Source organism: Cyprinus carpio, chromosome A9 (assembly GCF_018340385.1).
Source record: "Cyprinus carpio isolate SPL01 chromosome A9, ASM1834038v1, whole genome shotgun sequence".
NCBI classification, from domain to species: domain Eukaryota; kingdom Metazoa; phylum Chordata; class Actinopteri; order Cypriniformes; family Cyprinidae; genus Cyprinus; species Cyprinus carpio.
In genome coordinates this window covers 11,934,211-11,960,568 of record NC_056580.1, presented here as the reverse complement: position 1 = coordinate 11,960,568, position 26,358 = coordinate 11,934,211, and the positions used below count along the sequence as shown (strand labels likewise).

At 37.0% G+C, this 26,358-nt stretch overlaps 1 protein-coding gene across 1 annotated transcript in view; it reads right to left on the bottom strand.

The window, feature by feature from the left end:
- Window positions 1-574: 574 nt before the first annotated feature.
- Window positions 575-26,358, bottom strand: part of LOC109096697 (UDP-glucuronosyltransferase 1A5-like) — a 28,235-nt gene continuing 2,451 nt past the window's right edge. Inside the window, exons 2-5 of the mRNA XM_042763487.1 lie at window positions 18,330-18,461; window positions 3,959-4,046; window positions 1,718-1,937; window positions 575-1,351 (exon numbers count right to left, since the gene is read on the bottom strand). Of these exons, the coding sequence (XP_042619421.1) occupies window positions 1,072-1,351; window positions 1,718-1,937; window positions 3,959-4,046; window positions 18,330-18,461 (720 nt within the window). The 3' untranslated portion in view covers window positions 575-1,071. The remainder of the gene's footprint in view (window positions 1,352-1,717; window positions 1,938-3,958; window positions 4,047-18,329; window positions 18,462-26,358) is intronic.

The window sequence follows — 26,358 nt, the reverse complement described above, 5'->3', positions numbered from 1 at the left end:
TTAATTATTTTGTACTGTGCATTTTACTGAAAAATTAATGCTCCGAGTCTTTATTAAAACCAACAACATGATCCCTCAGAAATGATTCTAATATGCTAATTTACTGCTCTAGAAACACTTCTCATTAACAGAAAACAAAAACACCTTACTTACACATACAAATACTCATTGTTAAAAACAGTAAACCTTTAGTAGTATTGTAATATCCCTGGTCATTTAGCTATACCCTGAATGAGGACTTGCAGCTATTTTTTATATATATATATATATATACTATACCCTGAATGAGGACTTGCATTTATTTTTTTTTTTATTTATTTATGTATGTTGTTTGTTTATTTTTTTAAGATGCTTTGTTTCTTCTATCAATGCTCCATCATTCAATGGGCGCTTCTCATTTCTTATTGTTCATCCTCATTTCCTTTTCTTGCTTCCTTTCCTTGTGTCTTACCTCCCCTACCCCCACTCCCCTTAGGATGCAAGAAAATGAGGAATCGAATAAAATTAAATTAAAATTTAATTTAAGATAATATTAAACTAAAACTTCAAATAAATATAAAGCAAGATGCTCTGCTAAAATATGAGATATATTGTTTATTTAAACCGCAATGGTAAAACATAATTATTGTGAAAAATGTGAAGAGGGAGGAGAATTTAAACCTGTCAGTTTTTTTGACAAGAAACATTTCGACATAGGATACACCTGTGTATCTTTGCTCATAGCTGCTCTGAAAACGTCCTTACTCCTTGTTCCTCACCTCCTTGCAGTGTAATTAGAGAACTGAGATGTCTTTCAAGATGGCTAACTTTGATCAATATCTGGGTCATGGGGTGTGGGACGGAGGAACGAGGAAATGAGGAAACATCATATTAAATAACATAGCCAGATCTGACAAAAACCTGGGCTAGTGCAGAAAAATATGTGATTCCTGGCACACTCAGTAGGTTTTGTGAGGCCTTATTGAAGTCATTGATTCAGGATTCAGGAGGGATTAAAGGGATAAAATCACAGATTAACCAAGTCTATACATGATCATCCCACAAAAAAGGACAAACATTGACTTAATGCATCTACTCCTTCTTCTTTTTCTGAGTTTTCTTGAAGCACTTCTTGAAACAGAACATGCAGCTTTTGACAGTCACAAAAATAACAGTCACTAGAATGAGAATGAGAAAGCCAATGACGTCCAGAGAATGATACTGAATCCAGTTCAGCTCGTGGGCTGCAGGTCTGAGATGTGCTGCCCCTTTGTGTCTCATAACAAACTCAGTCCAGAACACAGCCAGGTCCAGAGGCTCAATGGGACGGTCTCTGTGAATAGCTGAAAGCTCTGTCATCTTCTCCTTATAGCTGTGGAGTCAAAGATGAAGTATGTTTATATTGTGTTGCGATCAAAAGGACTGCAATTCTTAAAATAATCTACACATTTAACATTTTAATTTGAAACAATTTTGATTCAGAATTTGCTTGTAAATTTCACAAATAATTGCAAAGAAATATAAATTGAATTACAAGTGGAATTTTGAAAAAAAAAGACTGAAATAGCATCTTTTGTAAAACAAACTTTTTACGACTTAGAAACATCATTTTCACAGTGCAATACTCTAAATATAGTCTAATATTTCACTTTGAGTTCAGTAATAAATGTTGCATGAATAAAAACGATGCATCAGTTCTGCATTTCATTCACAGGCTGAACGTAATTCTTTTGTTTACCTTTTGTCATTGATGACCTTTCTCAGTGCAACCAGCAGTTTTTCTGAGGTCAGATCATAGATACTCAGGGTTTCTGCAACTCCTCGAGATACTAAGCGCTGAACATTATCCCCTTGGTCTCCAAACAGAGGAAGCATCACCATTGGCACCCCATTAAAGATTCCTTCATAGATTCCATGTGATCCACCATGTGTAATAAAAGCCTTAACCTTAGGATGGCCTACAATGTAACATTTCATTCAGTATATTAGTGTTCCCAAATGATTTTGTAGTGAATTATAATATGGCATGATAATTCAAATATCATGCATCCCCTGACTCCTTATCAGTGCCAAAATAATAATAATAATAATAATAATAATAATAATAATAATAATAATAATAATAATAATAATAATAATAATAATAAATTAAAGATGAAGTATTTGGGCTCTGCGACACAAGTGGCATCTAGCGGAATTACAAAAATAAAGCTTATTGGCTTCTGGTAATGGAAGTGTAGTGAACAGTCACTTTTCTCCCAGTTCATGTTCCTGTTGTTTATTATCTACCGTCATCCATCTTTTTTTTAAGTCATTATTTGGTCGCTTTACTGCTAGTTGATCATGCCCAAGCCGTCAAAACAGAACAAGCTGGACCATTCCCAAGACTTTACGGATGATTCTACTGATTGGAATAAGGCTAGAATTCGTTACCTGACTTTTCAAATGGGGCTTTGCTTAAACACATTGTGAAGTCATTGCAGTAAAAGGTCGGCACACACAAAAGATGCTGGATGACTCTTTCACTAAGCTGGAGTCTGAACTGGACGTCTTGAGTCCTAACCCAATGTGCAATTTTATTTTATTTTTTAAAGAAAAACCCGACCCGAGGCCCAATGAAATTAGACCCGAATGCAACCCAACTGCATTTATTTTTGAACCTGACTGGACTTGCAGCCCACGAGTCAGTTAAGAAAAATCCCGGTGTCCTGCTGACTGATTTGGCCGCTTCTCAATTACTTTGATTTATTTAACATTTAATTTATTATTATTTTATATAATTTCCTGCCTGATGGATAAAAGTTATTTTACATACAATACAAATTAAACAATTTCAAACAGGGCCCACTGGTACATCCTGCACTGGGGCCCCACAAACCCCAGCTACGGCCCTGGTCATTGCATTCATAAATTTAACAGAATCGTGTGTGATTGCTTATAATGCACAATGCTGTAAAATGCTTAAAAAGAAATATAATGCAATATGATCAGCTCTAAATGTAATGCCGCAATCAACACTTTTCATTTCACTTTATTTGCGACAGCGGTAATAGATTCAGTTAATTGTGCAGGGGCATTTTTGTCCAATTTGGTGGTATTTTTTCCTCAAGCCACTATTAATTTTCGACCCGAGGCCGGAGCGAAGCTATATGATTCAGTGAGAGAGGAGTCCAAATGTGTTCGGCCAGTTCACCGAAAAGAGAGAACTGACTCAAAAGAATGATTAAATCATGAATAATTGGCATCGCTGGTTCATTTGACAGAAATATGGTACACAAACAGGTAATAACTGCTGAAATATTCACAGAGAAAATTTTTCTCAGCCAGTCAGTCAGTGAGATCGTTGTTTGTATGAGTGTTTTGTACTTCTTGAGGCGTTTTTTTTTTTTATGGGGTGGTTGATGTTGTTGTATGGTATTAAAGTGTCCATTGTAGCACATAGCATCACAATGCCCCGTTTGCTTTGATGTGGTCATGACCTGTTTTATCTTTGAAGGTGTAAATGAAGCAAATTTTGGCTTATACTTCTGTTACCGAAGTTGAAGTTTTTCCCATGTAATGGTCCTGTACTGGCTAAACACTGCTGTTTGTGCAGAGGGAAAGCCTATTGTGTCAGTGACAAACAGATCGCTCTTGATGTTTTGATGGTGCCTGGGAGGCTTAATATTTATAGTTTTGGGGAGATAAACCCATGGATTGCATGCTAATAGTAGTCACCATAAACTGTGTTAAGAGAATGTATTTTTCAAATGTCTTTGAAGAAGATTAAAGGGCCAAAGACAGTGGTGTCCACACCTGTTTGGGTGTCCATAACTGTCCTGCAGAGTTTAGCCTAATTAAACACACCTGAACCAGCTAACCAAGGTCTTCTGGCTCACTAGAAACTTCTAGAAACTTCTGTAGCTGGTTGGAGTTACAGTCTGCAGGACATTGGCCCTCCAGGAGCAGGATTGGACAACCCAAATAATAATAAACATACCCAAGAGATCATTTTGTGGAAGCCACTTCATCAGTTTGACATTCTTTGGAGCATTTTCAGGGACTGGTCCAGTGTACCTCCATAGCACCTACAAATCAAAGAGAACTATGAAGGTTAATAAAATGAAGCCACAAACCTAATCATATGATGACATTGATTATTTTGTTAAACATTATTTTGTTTCAGAAAATACATTGCGGGCCATGAGAGTTGCCAAGTCTGAGCAGAAACGGGGGGTGGAGAATACAGTTTGTATACAGCTTGTTATTGTTAGGGAGAAAAATGTATGACCACTTTAGCACTGTAATGTTTCAGACTCAAAGTCAAGTAGCACTCTTTTCCACTGAAATTGTGCTGTTCATGTCAGAGTATGGAAGAAAAACAATGACAAATGTCTTTGAAACAAAAAGCAGAACAATACTCGGCAGTTTGAAAGTGATCTAAGTGAGTGTTATATATTGAATGTGTGATGGGTTACAGCTGTGTGCAATCAGTGCGGAAGTACTGACCCAGTGTTTACAAAGCAAATGTGCAAAGAAAGTCAAAAAAGGTTTACCCTTTACAAAAAAAAGTAAAACAGCAATGTCAGACGATTTTGAAGTTGGAGGAGAAAATTTTATTTTTCGATCTACCCTACCTTTTTGAACTGAAGTACACAGACAAAGAGCTAACTACGTATAAAAAAGTATATATTTGTATTTTTTAAAAGAAAAATACCAGTCGTTTCATCTTGGACATGAGTAAATTATCAGTAAATTTTTATTCTGGAAGTGAACTTATCTTTTAACAGGTGAAATGTCAGAGTCAAGTGTCAATTACAAAACAAGAACTGTTCACCCAAAACTGAAAATTCTGTCATCATTTATTAAGACAATTTAAGACATTTATTAAGACAATTCGGGTTACAGTTTGTTTGAGGAAAAGCATCTAATTCACTGTAAATATATATTTTGTAAAAAGAAAGTCAGACTTTTTGGAAAATGGGTCTTTTAACAACAGACACAGTCACAATTCCAAGTGCATATTTCTCTACATTGAGGTTGGACTTATATCAAAATGAATGCACGTATGGGGCAGTGCAAGCATACAAAAAACAATCTGTCTTTTGGACTTATATCAAAATGAATGCGTACCAGAACACTTAGAGCAGCATTGTCTTTACTCACCTATGCATTAGGGGGCACTCTGTTCAAGTAATTAATGAATTCACCTATTTAAGGTAGCAAAGAGGGAGTTATTGCAGGAAGTTAATTCTCTACTTTCTTTGGAGAAGCTTACCTCATGGTGGTTTGAGTCTTTGTACCCTGATTGAGGAATTTTATAGTTCTAAGCTCATCTATAAGTAATTGTCCATGATATTTTGTATTGTTAAGAATAAAGTGTTTGTAGCAAATGGTTATGATTTGTTTAAATGTTTTTTTCTACCCCCTCTAGGCAACATAACGTTGTCTTCTGAGCAAGTAGGGATTACTCATACATCTGAGAAGTCTGTAAATAAGAGAATTGACTTACAATCTTTCCGAGAAAAAGTTTATGAGTGCACAGCACATAAATACCGCTAAAAATCACTGTTTTAAAAATACATATTATAAATGAGAAAAAAACACTTACTGTCTGCGTTTAAAGCAGCTCCTCGTCTGTTCTGCATTGCGAGTGAAAATAAAATGTTTCTGAGAAAAGTTTAGGGTTACACAGCACATAAATGTGATGTTACAAAATACATTTTTGTAAATTAGATAAACACTTAACGTCTTTGTTTTCCAGCTTATATGCTCTGCATCGCAAGTCAAAGAAATGACGTCTGTGAGAAATCTTTAAGATGGTTTAGGCGCATAAATATCCTGGATGTAAATAATAACACTAAATAAGATTTAACTCTCTGTAACTTCTCCAGCCAGAGGCTGCTGTTTTACACTAGCTGTGTTAATCCCTTGAAATTCAACACCAGAACTTTTACTCTATACTCTCAGAGTCCTTTACACCAGGATTTCAACACTGGAGGTTTGCTGTATGCTGGGTGAGCGACTAACAGCAGATGGAGATCATGCATTGGTACTTTACTGCTAATACCTGCAATTTCTGGATTTGCAATGCTGAATTTTCTTCCGAATTTGAACCACTGAATTTGTGGAAGTGAATTTTGCAAAGTAAGATAATATGAACCAAAAATTGCCTGATTGAATATTTCGGAAGTGAACTCTGGAAGGTGAATATGGATTATTGAATTTTTTTAATTATGAAAATGTGTGTAATATGTTTTGAACTGAAATATTCAAAGCTTAAATAAAACAACTATGTTGAAACTGCAGCCCCTAAAATGCAAAACCCTAAAAAAACAAGGCATTAAAACTGAAGCCCGAACCCGGCTTGAGATAATTTGACCCAACCCGCACCGAGCTGCACTATTAAATTGAGCCCAAACCCGATTTCACAACGAATAGCCAAAACTTTTGAAATATGCTATATTTCATGATTGCATGCAACGGTGAGTAAGCAGATACATGTAAAGAGACTTCAAGGCACAGCAGCCAGTTCAGAACAGAGGCAATAGAAAAAAAAAAAGCACTTATCAATTATAAAACATTATCAACAATTGGTGCAGCATCACATTACTGTCACGACAAGGGGTTTTGTCTTGGCTCTCTCTGGGACTCCATTTCCCATTAACCCCTGCCTAGGAACTCATTATTGCGCCCACCTGTTTCATATCAGGAACACTATAAAAGTTGCACACTCCCATACACATTGCTGATTATTTCTTAGCCTGTTAACGTGTTACTTTGTCTAGTTTCAGCCTAGCCTAGGCCTAGCCTAGCCTAGCCTAGCCTAGCCTAGCCTAGCCATGTATTTTGACCTTGGATTGCTTATTGGATTACTCTTTTTGTCTTTGACTTGGATTGTACCTGTTTTGCTGGTGTTTGACCTTGCCTGTTTTTGACCACTCTTGTGAAGTAAAGCTGCGTTTTTGATCCTCACTCTGTTGTCACACCTCCCACTTCACAGAATAATCAGCCTACAACCTAAAAGTTCATTCAACCCTGTAAGTGTGCTCTGTTCCATTTTTCAAAATGGCCAACCCATTGAACTTTATGTGGAGGAATTCCTTCAGTATAGCCACCTTATGCCTGGGGATGAGGATTTGGTAAAGGACTGTTTCTGGAGTGGTCTTGATGCTAATATTAGCTTAAATTTACCAGAGGAAGACCCCAGCTGGACCTTGGTGCAGCTTATTGACTTTTTGCTGTTTTGTGGATCTCCCTTTATAGTTGAGGTCAGTACTCCCAGGTGTCCAGCTCCTTTCCGTTCTGTGGTCCCTGTACCTGAGCTTCATCACAAGATGGTCGCCAGCCCAGCGCCGCTGCACAAGAAATTGTAATTGTGCTGGCTCCATTGGGAAAATAACTTTGGGCCAGGACTGATTGCCAGTATGATGGACTCACCATTGATGTCGGTGCGAGCAGCTGGCATCCCCAGGGACTCAGCAATGGTTGTCACTATTCCCCTGACCTCAGTGCTTCCTGTTATGGCAGTTGCCATTTTCAGTGTGTGGGCTGCACACTGTGCTCCAGAGATCTTTCCTGTCCATGAGTCTGCTCCTGAGGCCTCTCCTAACAGTGAATCCACTCCAGAACCTCCAGAGGTGGTGACTTCCACTGCAGATCCTCCCGAGGTGGTGGTGCCCACATTTGAACTCTCTGACTGCCCTGTCACGGCCAAGGAGGCCGTCCATGAACTCTCTGCCTGTCCTGTCACGGCTATGGAGGCCATCTGTACGGCCAAGGAGGCCGTCCATGAACTCTCTGCCTGTCCTTGTAACTAATGTGCCCATGTTGTTTGCTGTGTTGTGACAGAGAAACCGCTAGAGCAGGCACAAAAGCAAAACAAGTTTTGTTTTAAATAGCCTATACAGAAAACGGCATGCACCTTATACGTAAGGTAATTCAGGGCTAGCATGTATCTTAAAAGATTTTAATGCTTGACTTGGAGGCAAAGAGTAAAAAATTATGGTCATTTTTGTCGGTTATGGCTTGTTCTAACATTCTGCCCGCTTAAAATCAGACAGATATGAAGTAGTGCGGTAATACCATGTTTGAATGAATTATATCATTTATTTGAAATAATTATCAGGAGTGAGAGGGATGAAAGTTGTATCTCTCTCTACAAATAAGTTGAGCTTAGTTACTTCAAAAACAGTGATTATTATTATTATTTTTTTTAAACCCCTCGTTGCTTATAAATATAATGCAGCATGTCAGTGTCGAAGTTATTGAGAAAAGTTTGTGTGTCTGCATCAATGAAAACCGTGTAGCCTACCGCATAGCCTATAGTATTTCTTTAGCTACAAACCAGAGCCTGACCCAAACCCGAAGCTATTCACTAAATATTAACCTGAACCCTGAACCCGAGAGTATTTCGGGAGCTGTCGGCTCGGGTACTCCCAGCTGGGGCTCCATATTGAGGTTTGTGTCGTTTTAGTGAAGTGATGTCATGGTGATATCTGAAGGCACGTTTGATTGTAGTGCTTTGAAATATATGCATGCATATAAATATGAATGTATATTATATACTGTATAACTAAAAATATACAAACCCAATTCCAAAAAAGTTGAGACACTGTACAAATTGTAAATAAAAACAGAATGCAATGATGTGGAAGTTTCAAATTTCAATATTTTATTCAGAATACAACATAGATGACATATCAGATGTTTAAACTGAGAAAATGTATCATTTTAAGGGAAAAGTTGATTTTAAATTTCATGGCATCAACACATCTCAAAGTTGGAACAAGGCCATGTTTACCACTGTGTGGCAGCCCCTCTTCTTTTTATAACAGTCTGGGGACTGAGGAGACAAGTTGCTCAAGTTTAGGAATAGGAATGTTGTCCCATTCTTGTCTAATACAGGCTTCTAGTTGCTCAACTGTCTTAGGTCTTTTGTCGCATGTTCCTCTTTATGATGCGCCAAATGTTTTCTATGGGTGAAAGATCTGGACTGCAGGCTGGCCATTTCAGTACCCGGATCCTTCTTCTATGCAGCCATGATGTTGTAATTGATGCAGTATGTGGTCTGGCATTGTCGTGTTGGAAAATGCAAGGTCTTCACTGGAAGAGACGACGTCTGGATGGGAGCATGTGTTGTTCTAGAACTTGGATATACCTTTCAGCATTGATGGTGCCTTTCCAGATGTGTAAGGTGCCCATGCCACACGCACTCATGCAACCCCATACCATCAGAGATGCAGGCTTCTGAACTGAGCGCTGATAACCACTTGGGTTGTCCTTGTCCTCTTTAGTCCGGATGACATGGCATCCCGGTTTTCCAAAAAGATCTTCAAATTTTGATTTGTCTGACCACAGAACAGTTTTCCACTTTGCCACAGTCCATTTTAAATGAGCCTTGGCCCAGAGAAAATTCCTGCGCTTCTGGATCATGTTTAGATATGGCTTCTTTTTTGACCTACAGAGATTTAGCCGGCAACGGCGAATGGCACGGTGGATTGTATTCACCGACAATGTTTTCCAGAAGTATTCCTGAGCCCATGTTGTGATTTCCATTACAGTAGCATTCCTGTATGTGATGCAATGCGGTCTAAGGGCCCGAAGATTTTGGGCATCCAGTATGGTTTTCCGGCCTTGATCCTTACGCACAGAGATTGTTCCAGATTCTCTGAATCTTTGGATGGTATTATGCACTGTAGATGATGATAACTTCAAACTATTTGCAATTTTTCTCTGAGAAACTCCTTTCTGATATTGCTCCACTATTTTTCGCCGCAGCATTGGGGGAATTGGTGATCCTCTGCCCATCTTGAATTCTGAGAGACACTGCCACTCTGAGAGGCCCTTTTTATACCCAATCGTGTTGCCTATTGACCTAATAAGTTGCAAATTGGTCCTCCAGCTGTTCCTTATATGTACATTTAACTTTTCCTGCCTCTTATTGCTACCTGTCCCAACTTTTTTGGAATGTGTAGCTCTTATGAAATCCAAAATGAGCCAATATTTAGCATGACATTTCAAAATGTCTCACTTTCAACATTTGATATGTTAACTATATTCAATTGTGAATAAAATATATGTTTATGAGATTTGTAAATTATTCCATTCCTTTTTTACTCACAATTTGTACAGTGTCCCAACTTTTTTGGAATCGGGATTGTATATTACACATCTTAAGTGTGTGTGTGTGTGTGTGTGTGTTTATACATATAGACAAAGTACACACATATTATGTGAACAAATGTTTATTTTGGATGCAAATAATCACAATTAATCGTTTTGACAGCAAAAGAGTACATACTGTATCTTACTTCAAGGCCAGCCACCTGAAGACTGTGAAGGAGCAGTATACTGTATATACACACTCACATACAAGTCCAAACACTCAGGTAATGAGCAACAGGTGTGTTTATTTGCACTCTGAGTGTGAGGGCGGGTGAGTGACAGTGAGAACAGGGCAGAGTCAGAGTGCACATGTGACAATGCTCGAATCTAGATGCCATGAATTTATGAGCAGTAATATTAGACCATGTGATGTACTGTGTATTTTAAAAGAGCATTTTTACTGTTTTGGATTTCTGGCATGTTATATCATATAATGTTCATTAAAATGCAAGCACTGTTAATACAATGCATTATTTTGTTTATTTTTTCAGTTAGTGTCAGTCAGTTTTTGTTTCAAAGAGATTTGTCATTGTTTTTCTTCCATATCAGAGCTGCATGCATTTAACATTAAATAACTCACAAAATGACTAACTTTTTTTTTTTTTTTTTTTTTTTACCAGAATATTTTGAGAACTGAAGTAATCTGATTTAGCATCGTCATGCCATTACAAGCTGCTTTTGATGAAACACAAAATTTCATAAATAATAAAATTCATAGTTGTCAATCCGCACATATTTGTAAATAATCGTATTTAGACAATAAAGTGGAAGAGTTGTGTCTTATGAGTTTGTGGACAATAAAATCACAGTTTTCAATTCAGTGCGTTTATTGCATGTTGAGATGGCCATTTGGTCTTTGAATAACATGCTGGGGGAGTTTTTCTTTTTAAACAGCTTAGAAACAGTTCAAGCAATGAAAACTTTTTTGGCAGAAGAAATTAGAAAACTGGAACAAAATCCTTTTCAAAGGTGTTCCTTATGCAGACTACATGATGTGCATATGTCCCACCACCCAAAACCAAGGGACGCTTTGGGCTTTTTTGTTTTATTTAGACCAGGTTGCTTATTTCTCTAGAAAAAAAAAATTGGCAACACTGTTGGACATACTTTGACCCCTAAAGGATCCTTAAACATGACCATCATAGTGTTATATTAAAGTAAGTTTGCATTACAATTGTATTTAAGCATTTAACCCTTATGTGCTGTTCGTTTGGGGTGTATACAGTCATATACACACATGTTATACCCAAGATAACAAAATTTGATAATAAAGCTTTAAAAAAATGTAATTTTACTCAATCTATTAATGTTTTTACTCTACATTTGTGCAGTTTTGGGAGGATTTATGGTATTTTTTGTATTTATTTAAATAAATTAAAAAATATTTAAAATAGTTTTTTTCTACTTTTTATCTAAAATTTACTTTATAAAAGACCCACATTCCTAATTTTAATTCATGGGAATAATATAGCTAATGTGCCATAGCATAATGGAAAATGGTTTCCATCTACTGTACTTGAAAACAAACACTTTTAAATTTCAACTACAGCCATCAGATGGCTCTAGAGCATTACTCAACAACTAATTTGCCATTTCCACATTTTTTCAGTTTTTTTTTATTTTTTTTTATTTAGATTTATGTTAAGAATTTATAAAATCATTATTGTAATAATAAAAAGGATTCAAGGATTCAAAGCGTTTATTGTCATATACCCAGTGAGCAATTAAATTCTTACTTTGCTGTCCACAATGAATGCCAAGACAGCGCAAAACTATAACACACATACACAAACTATACACTATACAAACTATACACACATACAATGTAAGAAACATAATAATAAAAACTATGCTGCAGTAGTAGGAATGTAGACTATGACAATAGAAGTATAGACTATGTATATCTATATATGCAAGGATAGAGTAGGAATATAGAATGTGAAAAATAGAAATATAGACTATGTATATTATATCTATATATGCAAATGTACAGTAATAACGTATGTGCAAAAAACAATGGTGCAGTAACGTGCAAATTGAGTGCAACTACATGATAACAATAGCAGCTGTAACTGTAACAAATGTGCAAAATTAAGATGAGGCTACATGAGTAATATTAACAAATATACAATGGTAGTAATAACAGCAATAACATTACAAATGTTCAATGAGAAGAAACAATTTGAACCGATTGTTCTCTGAGATAGATATGTCAACTAGCTAGCTACCTCTTTAAGAGTCTAATAGCTGAGGGGAAGAAGGAGTTCCTTAATCTGGAAGTCTTGCAATTTACACTCCTATACCTCCATCCTGGGGTAGGAGTGTGAACAGTCTGTGTTGGGGGTGGGTGGGGTCTTTAATGATGGATGCAGCTCTTCTGTGGACTCTGCGGTGGTAAATGGCCTGATGATCTTCTCAGCAGTCTTCACAACTCTCTGCAGACGTTTGCGGTCCCTTACAGTAGTGCTGCCATACCACGCAGTGACGCAGTTGGTCAAGACGTTCTCAACTACACAGCTGTAGAAGTTGTGGAGGATCTTAGGTGACAAACTTCCTCAGCCTTCTCAGGAAGTACAGCCGCTGTTGTGCTTTCTTAACCAGCTGGGTGGTGTTGAGTGTCTAGGTGAGGTCCTCACTGATGTGGACCCCCAGGTATTTAAAGCTGCTAACCCCCTCTCCACTTCAAGCTTTCAGATAACCAGTGGCTGGTGAGTTCTCCTCTTTTTCCTCAAGTCCACTATCATCTCCTTTGTCTTGTCCATGATGAGGGTGAGGTTGTTGTCCTCACACCATCACACCATCAGCATTTGAGTAGAAACTGTCCAACTTCTCTCTGTACTGTCTTGTTGCTGCTGTAATGGCTTTTCTCAGTCCATACTTTGCAGCTTTGTACTCTGTCTTGTTGCCTGATGTAAATGCAAGAGATCGAGCACGCAGCATGTGGCGTACCTGACTGTTTATCCAGGGCTTCTGATTGGGGAACTTCCTGACTTGTATGGTGGGTATGATGTTATCAACACAAGTGCTAATGTACCCAGTCACATACTCAGCATAATCCTGCACACTGACAGAAGAGTCCTCCAAAGTTGCTGCAGCCTTAAACACATCCCAGTCTGTCAGAGCAAAACAGTCCTGCAAGATGCCCTCAGTTTGTAGGGTCCAGAGCTTAACCTGTTTGGTGACAGGGTTTGTTTGTTTGAGTCTTTGTCTGTAGGCCGGGTACATAAACAAAGAGATGTGGTCTGAGTATCCAAAGTGGGGGCAGGGTGCATCCTTGTATGCATCGCGTATGTTGCTATAAACATTATCCAGTGTGTTTTTATTGCGGGAGGGAATGTCCACATGTTGGTGATATTTGGGAAGAACAGTCCGTAATTTTCACTGATTAAAGTCACCAGCTGCAATAAAAACGGCATCAGGGTGAGCCGTCTCTAGTTCACTTAGTACTTCATGGAGCTTGCCTAGCACTACTTTGGAGTTAGCAGGGTGGATGTAAACTGCAGCTATAAACACAGCAGCTTTAAACACAGCAGTAAATTCCCTCGGTAGATAATAGGGATGGCATTTCAGCAATAAAAACTCCATGTCTGGCGAGCAGTGCTTAAAAACAGTATGTATGTCTCCGCACCAAGAGTTATTAATAAACACATACACACCTTCCCCTTTTGCCTTACCGGAGGCTGCGGTCCAGTCTCCTCGGTGTATGGAGTGAGTCTGTAGCTGAACAGAGGATTCTGGGACTTTCTCTGAGAGCCAGGTCTCGGTGAAAATCAGAGTGCAACATTCTCTTATTTCCTGCTGTGATGTAACTCTTGCTCTCAGCTCAACCAGTTTGTTTTCCAGAGGCCGCATGTTAGCTAACAACAGGCTAGGTTGTGGTGGTCGGCTAGTGCGCGCTTTTAGCTTATCATGAAGCCCTCCCCTCTTGGTTTGCCCTCTCTGGAGCACTCTCCTCGGGTCAGCTACCTCGCTCGAGCTCGGTGCTTCACGGCCTTCCTGGGGGTGGTGGCGGTGACTGTGGGAGCGACTAATGTGTTGTAGCTCCAGAGGTATAAAACCAGTAAATTCAAGATGGTTGGCTGAATTGGCGATGTCCAGTAATTCCTGTCTGTTGCAAGTTAGCAATGCCCTGCATTTGTGCGTGGCAGATAAAACAGAAAACAAACAAAAAAAAGAAAGAAAAACCGGCATTCAAGAGTGGTGCGAGCAAACATGTCTGTCTCGGGGGATGCCATCTTGCAAAAAGTGACTCTTTGTTAAAGTTTAGCAGTTTTTTGCAAGCTGTTTGTGAATAGATAAGATTTTGTAAAAAAGAAGTTGCAAAGACTAAAGTATCAAACCCAAAGAGATATTCTTAATAAAAGTTTAGACTCATCCATGCCCTCCTAAAACGCCTCGTTTAAACACGCCCCCCACATGTCTACGTCATGATGTAGGAAGATTTGCATAGCGCCGCCCAAATGTTCACGCAAAGAAAGAAGGTGTAACTTTGGTTCTCGCTGTTTTGGAGACGCTGTGTTTCATTGTGAAAGCGAAACTACTTTGTTTGGCCTTCCAAAAGAGGACACAACTAAAAATCAGTGGTTAAGTTGTATTTACAACACTGTTCCAGAACAGTTCATCCCAAATATTCAGATGTGTTCAGCACGTTTTATGGAGGACTGTTTCCTCATCCTGGGAGAGTAGACTACAATGCCGGCTGTTCTGACTCACAGTCTGTAAGTACGTTTTCATATTTAAAGGTTTTGTCACTGATTATTCAAACGCAAGTTTTAAGCAGTGTAGAGTAGCGCTTGTTGTTTGTCGTTTCTCCGATCACAAATTCATACATGGTTAGTTTTTATGCTACGCTATGCAATGCAACACGTAAAAAGACAGTAAAAGTTATTATAATCCGTAATTATGTACCCACTGGATGCAACAAATGGCTTGTTTGTAATGGGTTTTATTGTTTTTGTCTTGTCGCGCGACTTTTTTGACCGGGACACGCTTCACAGTATGGTAAGGGGCGTAACATTTCTGTCACACGCTTGAGGTATTCGGCCAATCACAACGCACTGGATAGCTGGCCATTCAGAGCACACCACCTTTTCAGAGCGATGAGCTCTTTTTTTTGTAAAAAAAAATGACACATTTCAGAAAGGCAGGGCACAGAGGAGAAACAATAATGTACAGTATATGGAAAATAATGTTTTTTGAAACTTAAACCGCATAAACACATTTTGATACACCAAATACACAAAATAATGTTCTTTTTAGCAACATCATATGACCCCTTTATGTTTTTGTGTTGTCTGCATTATTTACATTGTGAACGTGTGGAAGGGCTGGCACTTCATTTTCGTGTATTTTGTGATCTGCATTGTGGTGGATTTAATGATTTTTATTTGACAAATTAAAAAGGAAAAAAGTATTGATTTTTTAATTTCCCCATTCATTTCAATGTAGAGTCTCCCCAGACCCCAAACATTATGATCGCCATCATCCTTGTTACATGTACTTACTATTATAATAACAATTAATTATGCAAAATCACATGCAAGTAAACCTAAGACAAACCCAAATCCTAAACCTGACAATATAGTAAGTACTACGAGATCTCGCGAGATCCGACTGGTAACAATTTTAAGTGTTTACATTAGAGCTGCACAATTAATCATTTAAAGATGGCGATCTCAATTCAAACACCCAGGCCAGCCTATTCCTGAATGACAACAATATAGCTATGTCTATTAAGACTGTTTCACATTGCGAGTATAATGGAGCGTGAGAAGCATGTTTTGTCGCTGCCTATGTTAATGAATCATTCATGCTGCTGCTGATCCAGAAAGATCAACACAAACAGTCTTTTCTATGGTGCCCGTAAGGTGACATGGTCGGTTCACTTAGTTTTGTCATAATAACTCGTGGGACCGTGATAATATGTCATTGCTACAAGATATTAATTTGAGGGAACATCATATTAACTTGTGGGGACATGATAATATGTTGTGGCCACGAGATATTAATTTGAGGGAACGTCATATTAACTTGTGGGAACATGATATTATGTTGTGGCCACAAGATCATTTTGTCGAGGTAATGACATCTTTATGTCGTGGCCTCAAGATGTTATGTTGAGGAAATAAAGTCCATTTCTCTTGGCCATGACTTCTTATGTTGAGGGAACAACATATTTTTCTTGTGGCCAGGAGTTTAATGGGTAAACAACCATAGACCATAGAAACCCGGGATTATCAAAAATATAATAATTTTATTTTTTTTATTAACATTAAACATTTAATTATATATTTGTATATTATTATTTCATTAACTTATTAGGACAATATTTGTATTTTTATTGTTATATATGCCTATTTCCCCTTTCAATTTGTGTATCACTTTACCTAGTTAACATTTTGTATAATTGTGTTAGTATTTGCTAGCCTAACATATATTTTGTAAATAAACGCCTGACCATTATGCCAATAAGGTTTTGACTTTATGATTGTATTATGCCCATGTGTGATGATAAATGAGCATGTTGTGTTTTCATTTACAAGTGAAACTACGTAAATGATTAATTCCTCAACGAAATACTATAATATTTATAATTATGGTCCATTAATTAGCCAAAATAAAATGAAATATATGTTAAATTTAAACTGCATTCCACCAAAATAGTCAGCATAATCAAAGCTTTATAGGCATTTCAAGCATTTACAGTAGGCTATTATTTACAAAGGTATTCAGAATGTTAAGTAAAGAGATCGAAATGAAGGGGGAAAATGAATATAAACGAATATAAAAATATAACCAATAATAATAGGATAATAATAATAACATACACATATTACATTAAAAAGACTATCAGTTAATGTAGGATGGATAAAAATGTTTTCTTGCAGGCCTATTTTATATAATGCACCTTATGTAACATTTATTCATGATAAATTTGAACGCTGACTATCGCACATAATTCAGTCCAATAGCCAAAGCCTATGGTTTATATAATAATTTAATAATGTATTAATTTCTATAATGAATATAAAAATTTCTAAATTCAAAATAAAATATTAATGAATCCATCTCTGATAATCTCGTGTTGCTATGGTTACACAGGTTTGTTTATGAATTAAACTCTTGGCCACGAGAAAAATATGTTGTTCCCTCAATATAAGAAGTCGTGGCCACGAGAAATGGATGTCGTTTCCTCAGCATAAAATCTCGAGGCCACGACATAAGGATGTCGTTACGTCGACAAAATGATCTCGTGGCCACGACATAATATCACATTCCCACGAGTTAATATGATGTTCCCTCAAATTAATATCTCTTGGTCACGACATATTATCAAGTTCCCATGAGTTATTATGTCACGACAATGACAAAACTAAGTGAACCGGACATGTCACCTTACGGGCACCGTACTTTTCAACCACACATCATTATTTCTGTGTTACAGACATTTAACTAACAGAAGTACTGGGATAACAGTTTATAGTTTGGGTATAAACTTACGGGCACCGTACACAGTAGCGATTTTTTTTTAAATCTTAAGCAACGAAAAGTATCTTAACACGTGTATTTATTGTTCTAATCTTTTTCCTCTTCCGCAAGGTGGTGGCGAAAACATGATTCCCATTTATCCAAAAAAGCTCTAGTTTTGTCATTAAATCTGCATATTCATTAATTAAAACAGAAGTCTTTCATTGAGTACACTGTTTCCTTCAGTTTTTTTATTTTTATTTTTTTTTGTTTCGTTTTCTAATTTTGTGTTTTTCTTCAGAATCTAAAATCTCCAATTTCCCTATATAAAAAAACATGATTTCTCAATTTATCCAAAATCGTGCAGCTCTCGTTTACATGTCATGTCTCGTATTTGCTGCATATAATTAATTAAAACAGAAGTTTAATTTCATAAAGTACAAGTTGACAAAGTTTGACAGTTTTTTTTTTAATGTAATATTTTAATGCATAAGTAGGACACATTAAAATAAAGCGTAACCCTTTTTTTCACAATAACATACAACCAGATACCAATGCAGTTTAATTTTTCTTATTTGTAGAACTACCAAGTGTTGAAAACAGTACAAAGTCTCATACCATTTAGACAAAGGGAACTTGTTTTTTATTCCAGCAAACATCATTTGGGGACAAAAGACCCTGAACAGCACCTAAGGGTTAAAAATAGTCTTTTATTTTTTAAGTGTCTCCTCACTTACCCTCTGAGGTATCTGCCTAAATGCCTCAAAAATTTCTCTGGCTTTGGCCTCGGGTAACTGTGGCACCAAGGAGCCCAGAGTGAAGACCACAAACCCATGCTCTCCAGAACCATTCACAAACTCTTCCAGCTCCTGCACAGAGGACAGATGTCAGAATTGAACATAGGTAATATATTTCAAGGACACAATGGATCAAGCTTTCACTGTTGACTCCTCAAAGCAGTTCTTCCTTACATTACATCGCTCATTCATACAAATACCTACATGAACTATTGAAAAGCACCATACTGTAACATTAAACAGATCTAACCTAAAATACTATGTGGAAGATGCAAGATGATTTAACTGTAACATTAAATATGACTGCGTGGTGATAAAAACCATCATATGAACCTCAAAATGATACGATCCTATTTTCGAAACACAACGCTAATTGTTTTTTGTGTTGTTTGCCAGATATTAAAAATGTCAATTAAAGGAAAAATGGATAAACTGGCCATCTTTCAGTGCACATTTCAAAAACATCCCCCCAAGTACAATAAGTCCACATATTAGGTCCACATTAGTTAGCAGTTTGGCCTTAATTTAGGCAATACATCTTTGTGTCCCCTTCAGAAATTGCTCTTGAGAAATTGTATGCTTATTGTACCCCCAAATGTTAGATGAAATTTACGCCCATGGGACTGCCTCACTTTTTATTCAACTGATTATTCCTAGCTCCTCCCTAAAAACATGGGAACACAAGGCAGTCACACAAAGACATGAATGCTCACATACAAGAGTGCTACAGCATGAGAGGCTTAGCAGTCAAAAGCACAGTATTCTGATAGAAAGAATGTGCTGAGAGAATGATTACAGAGCATGTTTTATACATGATGTTCTGTTTTTATATGTTCTACTAATTAAATGTACTTTTAAGCTTGTCATGAATACCCACAGATACTTGCTAGCATAAAGTACAGATTCAGACTGTATCCACACCCTACTTAACATCTAATCTAATATCTCTCTCTTTCTCTTATGCATACTGAATTCAAATCTAATGCCAACATCTGGTGCTGTCATCAATAATAGTAACAACAATTATTTACTTAACTCCAAGGTACAAATGACTAGTAATTTTTATATACTTTAGTACAACCTTTTGGCGCATCTATGCATCCTGCAGAAAGAGTCACTGTAAAATCCCCACCACTAAACTACAGACTGACAAACACAAAGACAATAAGTGGAATAATACAAGCAGTGTTTTTAAATTAAATTGCTGAATTCATTTAATTACTATTTCTGTATAAAGATATGGCAGCAAAAATAGTAAGAGTAGTTTGGTAGTGTCCAGCAGCTGCCATCTATGGACATCACCAACAGCTTCTCAGCCCATACTTTAAGATACATATATATATATATATATATATATATATATATATATATATATTTGTTGTTGTTGTTCTTTTAACTACATTTTAGTCTTGTCTTTTTTCGTCAATGATATTGCATGTTCATTTACGAACATTTTTCGTCATAGATTTTGTTAACTAAATTAACACTAGTCCGGTTAGATCAATGATGCCTCAAACCAGGAAATGTTGAAATTATGAAACATATTATAAAAAAAAAAAAAAATGAGTTGAAAAACTGAGCCGCAGAATAGATCCTGCTTTCCGAGAGCGCGATTCAAGACAGAGTGAAACATGGACAAAGGCGTTTCAGTCATTCGTCCATAACCACTCATAACCCCCCAAATCAACCTGTTCCTGGTGACCCACTGGCTTGCAAAGTTTATTTCCATCCTGCTTCAGTAAGCCTGTGTGTGTATTTTCAACCAATCCTGTTTTCAAGCAATCATAGTTTTTAGTCACATGATGTGTGGTGAGTGACCTGGCAGGCAAAACAATGGGCCAACATCACCTGTCAATAGAAGAAAAAAAACAAAAACTCTAAGTTTTGGGCATTTGCGATCCATATGCAGCACCATATTTGGGTCATTAAAAAACCCACCAAGTTCCAGCCAGAGCTCCACTTTGTGATGTTTACATCTATCTTGTGGAGAATCTCTCATCTTACACTGAAGCCAAGCTGAAAGCGTACAAAAGTACCGACAGTTATATGTACTTTAGATCAGGATGGGTCAATAATGCTGCCATTTGGGAGGTGAAGAATACAGAATTCTTCATTATCAAAGCCATGGTGAATACTAATTAACAAACACTATCTATCTAATTTTAATCCATGGGTTGATAGTTTCAGAGTCATTGTCAATGTTCTAGGGGAGTAAGTTTTATAGCTTAACAAAATACATTATGGCATAAACTGATCAAAACCTGTTTTCCACTGTCAGGTAAATCATACAGTTTAAATGATACACCACTGACACGATTCCACCCCCAACCCCAGATAAATGTACAGCATTTTACAATATGCTACAGTTATCAGAGACACTGAAAAGAAACCTGTCCAATCGCACTGCAATTTCTCTTGAAAAAGGTTGAGAAGCTCTACTAATGGATGTTTGATCCAGATGCAGTTTACATGTAGGTGAACTTCACCAAAAATAATTTTCCTTCTACCTTATTTATTTCCTGAGATATTGCACGTCAAATAAGAAAGATTGAGCACACTTTTTTTTGTCTTTTATCAGCAGTTTCTCAGCATGAGAATGTCGAAATATATTGAATTTTTTTTTTCTAAAATGTAGGAAGTTTTCTTTCAAACGATACCTAACTTTTGACTCTCCTTGCTATAATTTTAGAGGTATAACTCTTTACTTTTGTGTATTCACTCAGAAAAAAAGAACTCTAAAATTGCCTTCAGGGGTTGATGGGTTAATAACAGCACTTAATATGTGGGGGTGTGGTAGAGTTTCTGTGATTGGCCCACCGGAAAAACTTCAGGTGCTCCCGATTGTCAGTCAATCTAAGCCTACTTTTCCTTTTGTCCACAGCCAATCACAGGCCCCCTCCTTGCCCAGGCCCTGGGACTTCAGCCCCACCTAGCCCTTATGTTAATCCAGCCCTGCCCAGCTCCTCCACAATGGGCTTCGCCCCTAACCAGTGACTCTCATCTGATGGAATAGCCAACGGTTTTAAGCTTCAGCTGAACCAAAGAGGAACACTCCCAGAAGCAACCACATGACAGTCATTCTATCGGTGTGAAGTACAGTGACAGTTGAAGGAGATTAAGGAAGGGAAAGACTCATGCAGTGTAACCACACAGGTTAAAGTACAACCATAAATGAGGCAGGACTGGGTACAAAGGGTGAAGATGTTTGCAGCTAGAAGGATGTGCTCAATCTAAATATGGCATTAAAGTAATCAATTATTCACTATTGTTTGTGGATTATTCATATTTATGCACACAGTAAAACTTCCCACAAAAAGATTCCACCCAATACAAAATGTTCACACACATTAATTTGTTCTTAACCTTATTCAAATGAATTTGGAGAATTCTAAATGAGATGTTGGTTGTGCTGATGCTGTTCAAAGCCTGTGCAGACCTCTACCTGATGTTATAGACACAAGCTTCGAAGCCTCAGTATCAGGCATAACATAACTACCTGAAAGACTTACCTGGGTTTCTGATTCTTGCATGGAAGATTTTTAAGATAGTTTCTTACCTGTGTTAACCTACCTGATGTTACATTTGTTCCTCTGGATAGTCGTTCTCTGTGATTCCCCGTGAAAGATAGACTTACCTGTGTTTTTTATGTCCTAGATGGAAAAATAAGGGATTATGTGATTCCTAAATTCTCTGTTTACCTCAAGGTATTTACATCTGCTTTTGTTCAGATTTAAGTGAAGTTTATGTTATCTGCCATGCCTAGCTGGGGATAATAAATATTATTTGTGATTTACTGTGTGCCTAAATTGTAACCCAAGACGGAACGACTATTTAAGAGAAGTGTTAACTTACCTGGTAAACTCGCCTACTTCTAACTGCCTGTTTCTCCAGTGCTTTTGTTCTAATAAACTCCTGCACGAGTTCAGCAAATTCTTGTCTGTGAAATATCGTTACAAACTTTTTCTGCCGGACCTCCCTTTTGTAGAGAAAAATATTTTCAAGCCCTTCACCTACAGGCACCCATAAAAACAATCTCAGACATGACATTGCTTGCAAAATACTATAGGATTTTTTTGAAACATTGTAATTAATACAGTACTACAACTTCTCAACTTCAACAGACTTCTCTTTGTGCTTGTGATGTGAAATCTATAAGTGGTGTCTTAACTTGTTCAGCTTCATACTATCAGAAGCTATTTTGAGGCACACAATACACTGGTGTTGAACTGGTAAATCCAAGGGCAAGCTATGCTACGTCTTACTTTCTAATCTTTAAACACACTGTCTACACCCGACGCAAGGCTATCTACACTGGAGGTGACCAATGACTTTTGGCGCTGTTTAATTTGGAGTGATCACTGTTAGCATCTCAGTTCAAGAGAAGCAGCAGAAACATTCAATGAGAATGAACATATTAGTCAGCAAGAATAATTTACACTAGAGAGAGCAGCTAAATATATGCACCATATAACATAATTTTTTACTTTTTTTTCCAATATTGAATTAGTTTGAATCAATCTGTTTTTATGACATCCGTTTTTATCAGTCTGTTTTTATGACAGCCAACATTTAAAATTTATATTTTAAACAATGAACTAGAGTAGAAATATAATCATGAAATTGTAACGATAGAATTACATTTTATTATTATAAAAACTCAGTTGAGTGTATTTTAAGTATTTGTATGCAAATCAGTTATTTTTAACCTTCAATATTGCAGTACTGTAGTACCAAATGACTATCATACTGTATGTTTTACAGCATTAGTTGAGAGATTTTGTTTCCTTGAGAAAATTTGCCATGTACTATACCTGCTATATATCCAAAATAATCAATATCAAATCAAATCAAATTGAATCAGAATATTACATGTACATCTGCAAGATGTCTGTTAAATATTGCTTCATCTGGAAAGCATCTGCTGTGTACAAAAATCTGAATTTTATATACATTCTAAATAATAAACATCTTAAAGACATTTTCTAAATGTCTATTTGACATCTGGTAGGAAATGTCCTATAGACATATTGCAGATGAGCAAACACTAAAAAATACGTCTTGAAGACGTCAAATAGACATCTCTGTGATGTACGCATGCTATCAGGGATAACTGAATCGCAAGTTTGTGAATCAAAATAGAATCAAATCATGAAATTTGTGTCAGAAACCATGTGTCAGCCATACAAATTAATATTTTATGTCCAATTATTTGCTTATGTGGCAAGTAGCCAGGAAATAAGAAGGATAATTTAGCAGAATCACTCTAAAGAGGTTCCTTTTGCATAAAAATCTGCTGATTGTACACTATGCATTAACCTAACCACACCGCCCTTTTTATAAATCTGTGTTGACATCTATGTGGTTTATTAGTGGTATGTGTGATAAATTTTTTGGGGATTTCCTTCTGCAGATATCTACTGGCCAGTTCATCAAATCTGGCAAACAGTTTGTGGCACTTTGAAAAATGTCAAGCGTGTTTCTTACTCTCTAAGAGAAAGTCATCTTATCTGAGTAACCAGTGAAAAAATGTGGTACAAAAGATGGAGGTGAGGGATAATGGGCAGCTGCCTCATCAAGCAGACAGGGAATCAAAGGCAAGAAGTAAATGACAGGAAGTGAGAAGGAATCAGCAATGATGCATGGTGCCACAGGGCAGGAAAGGATCAGTGAGCAAAACATAAAATCCTGTCTCTCTTAGAATCTTAATCAGGGACTCATCTTACAGCAGCCCTTCACAGGCTTTAACCTGCAGATTTGTGAACTGCATCAGGTTCCCCATTCACAAATATACTTGTGGAAGCTTCTCAAACAAATTCTTCTTGATGTGTTCCATGTTAGCATCCAGCTTAAGCACATGAAAAGACTTAGTGGGGTAATTACCAGACACCCTAATCAGAACACTGGTTTTAGGGACCAGGACCACCATCTCATGACCCATCTGACCCATCTCTTCCACCAGGATCTTCATGCGGCTGCCATCCACTTGCATAACAAGCACTTTCCATCCTGCACAGGCTGTGAGGCATACAAGCATAGCAAAGCTAGAAGCCCCAGAGTGGAAACACTCAGTACTCTCACCATCCCTCTAATGTTTGTACAGTATACAGCATACATAGATACGGTACATTTAAGAAGCCTGGAAATGTTTTCAGAAAAGGAGGGGCCTCAAAACTAGACAAAAGGGGAGTGCATGTTGATAGGCCACTGCAGCATGTTTGTATAGCACAACTAATGAGCTCAGACACAGTCGCTGCACTGTGGTTTAAAGTCTAACAAGTAGGTGAAATGTAGCTCTAGGTTAATTATTTCAAGAACATACGAGGATATGAGAATTGTCCAAGTTATCTAGAGATAGCTTTGTTCATACAAAGGTAGAGGACCAAATGTCAGCAACAGATTTTGGTAACACTTTTTAGTAACGTTCAACATGTTAACATTAGTTAATGCATTAGGTATCATGAACCAACAGTAAACAATACTTTTACAGAAAATATGAATATAGGTTAAAGTTAATTTCTACATATATTTGACATTTGTGATATTTCAAACTGTATAAATATAATTCTATTATTCAAGTAAAGTATTTAAAAATCAACACTGACCTGATGACAATTAATAAAATATTAAGATTAAGCTTAATGTCTATTTTTTTCTTCATTATGAAATCAGGACAGTTTTATCACCCTGACAACTGAATTTAAAAAACTAAAAAACATTTATCACCCTGACAACTGAATTTAAAAAACTAAAAAACAATAAATTTATCAGAAAATAAATGTCAGGTAACTGACATAAATGTTAACAAACTGAACTAAGCATAAAGAATAATTTCCAAGGTCACATATCATGCAAATTGTGGGTGTCTCTCAATCAGCTCCCTAGGTTGTGAAACACTATATTGTGTAACAAAATTCAGGCACTGGTAAGGACAGTAAGGACCTTTTCTAATTACAGATTAGGACACTGATCGTTGTACAACGTCACTACTGTTATTTGAACAACAGCAGAACTAATATTTTTCAGACATTTTTAAATGCTATTTAAAGTACATTGTGATAAATACTTTGATTTATATAAATATATCTGCAATGATCTAGTTGTAAATTAAGTGTAAATGTTAGCTAGATTATGTTCAGTACCTGTCTATCAATGTATGTTTATGCTAAAATATAATTAAACAATTGTGGTTGTTTTTTTCTTCAAAATATCAAGCATGTTTCAATTTGTGTTGGCTGGAGTGTTTTATGTTTTGATATTCATAGTTTTTGTTAAGGGTTTCACTTTTTTCACGGTGCATTGTGGGACTTTTTATGGACCAAACGTTTCAGTACACTGGAAAGCCTTTATGATTAAAGGGGTCCTATGATGCGATTTCTATTTTTCCTTTTCTTCAGTGTGTTATGTAGCTATTTGTGCATGTATACAATCTGCAGAGTTACAAAGCTCAAAGTCTCCCACACAAGGATTTATTCTATCTAAAAGAGAAGGCTGATCCAGACCAGGCTAAAACGCCTCGTTCAAACACGCCCCCACATCTCTACGTCACAATGTGGAAATATTTGTCTAATGCCATCCAAATGTACATGCAAAGAAAGAAGGTGTGGTTTCAGGAACCGCAGTAGTGTTGATGCAGCCATGTCAGCGAGACACTGTGTGATTCTGTGCGAAAGCAAAAGCACTTTTTTTGGCTTTCCAAAAGCAGATGCAATAAGGAAACTTTGGTTAAGATTTATTTACAACAGAACAGCACAACCCAGACGTTCGAATTTGTGCAACGCATTTTATGAATGACAGTTTTGTGAACCTAGAAGAGGTTAGCTTTCAACTTTCAAGGCTACAAACTTTGCAACCTACAAGGCTGGCTGTGCAAAGCCTATTAAAAAAAAAAAAAATGGGTCAGTTCCGACTTTGCTATGACAATCTGGTGCTTATTCTGAATCAACTATTTCTTAATAGTTTAGGTATTTGC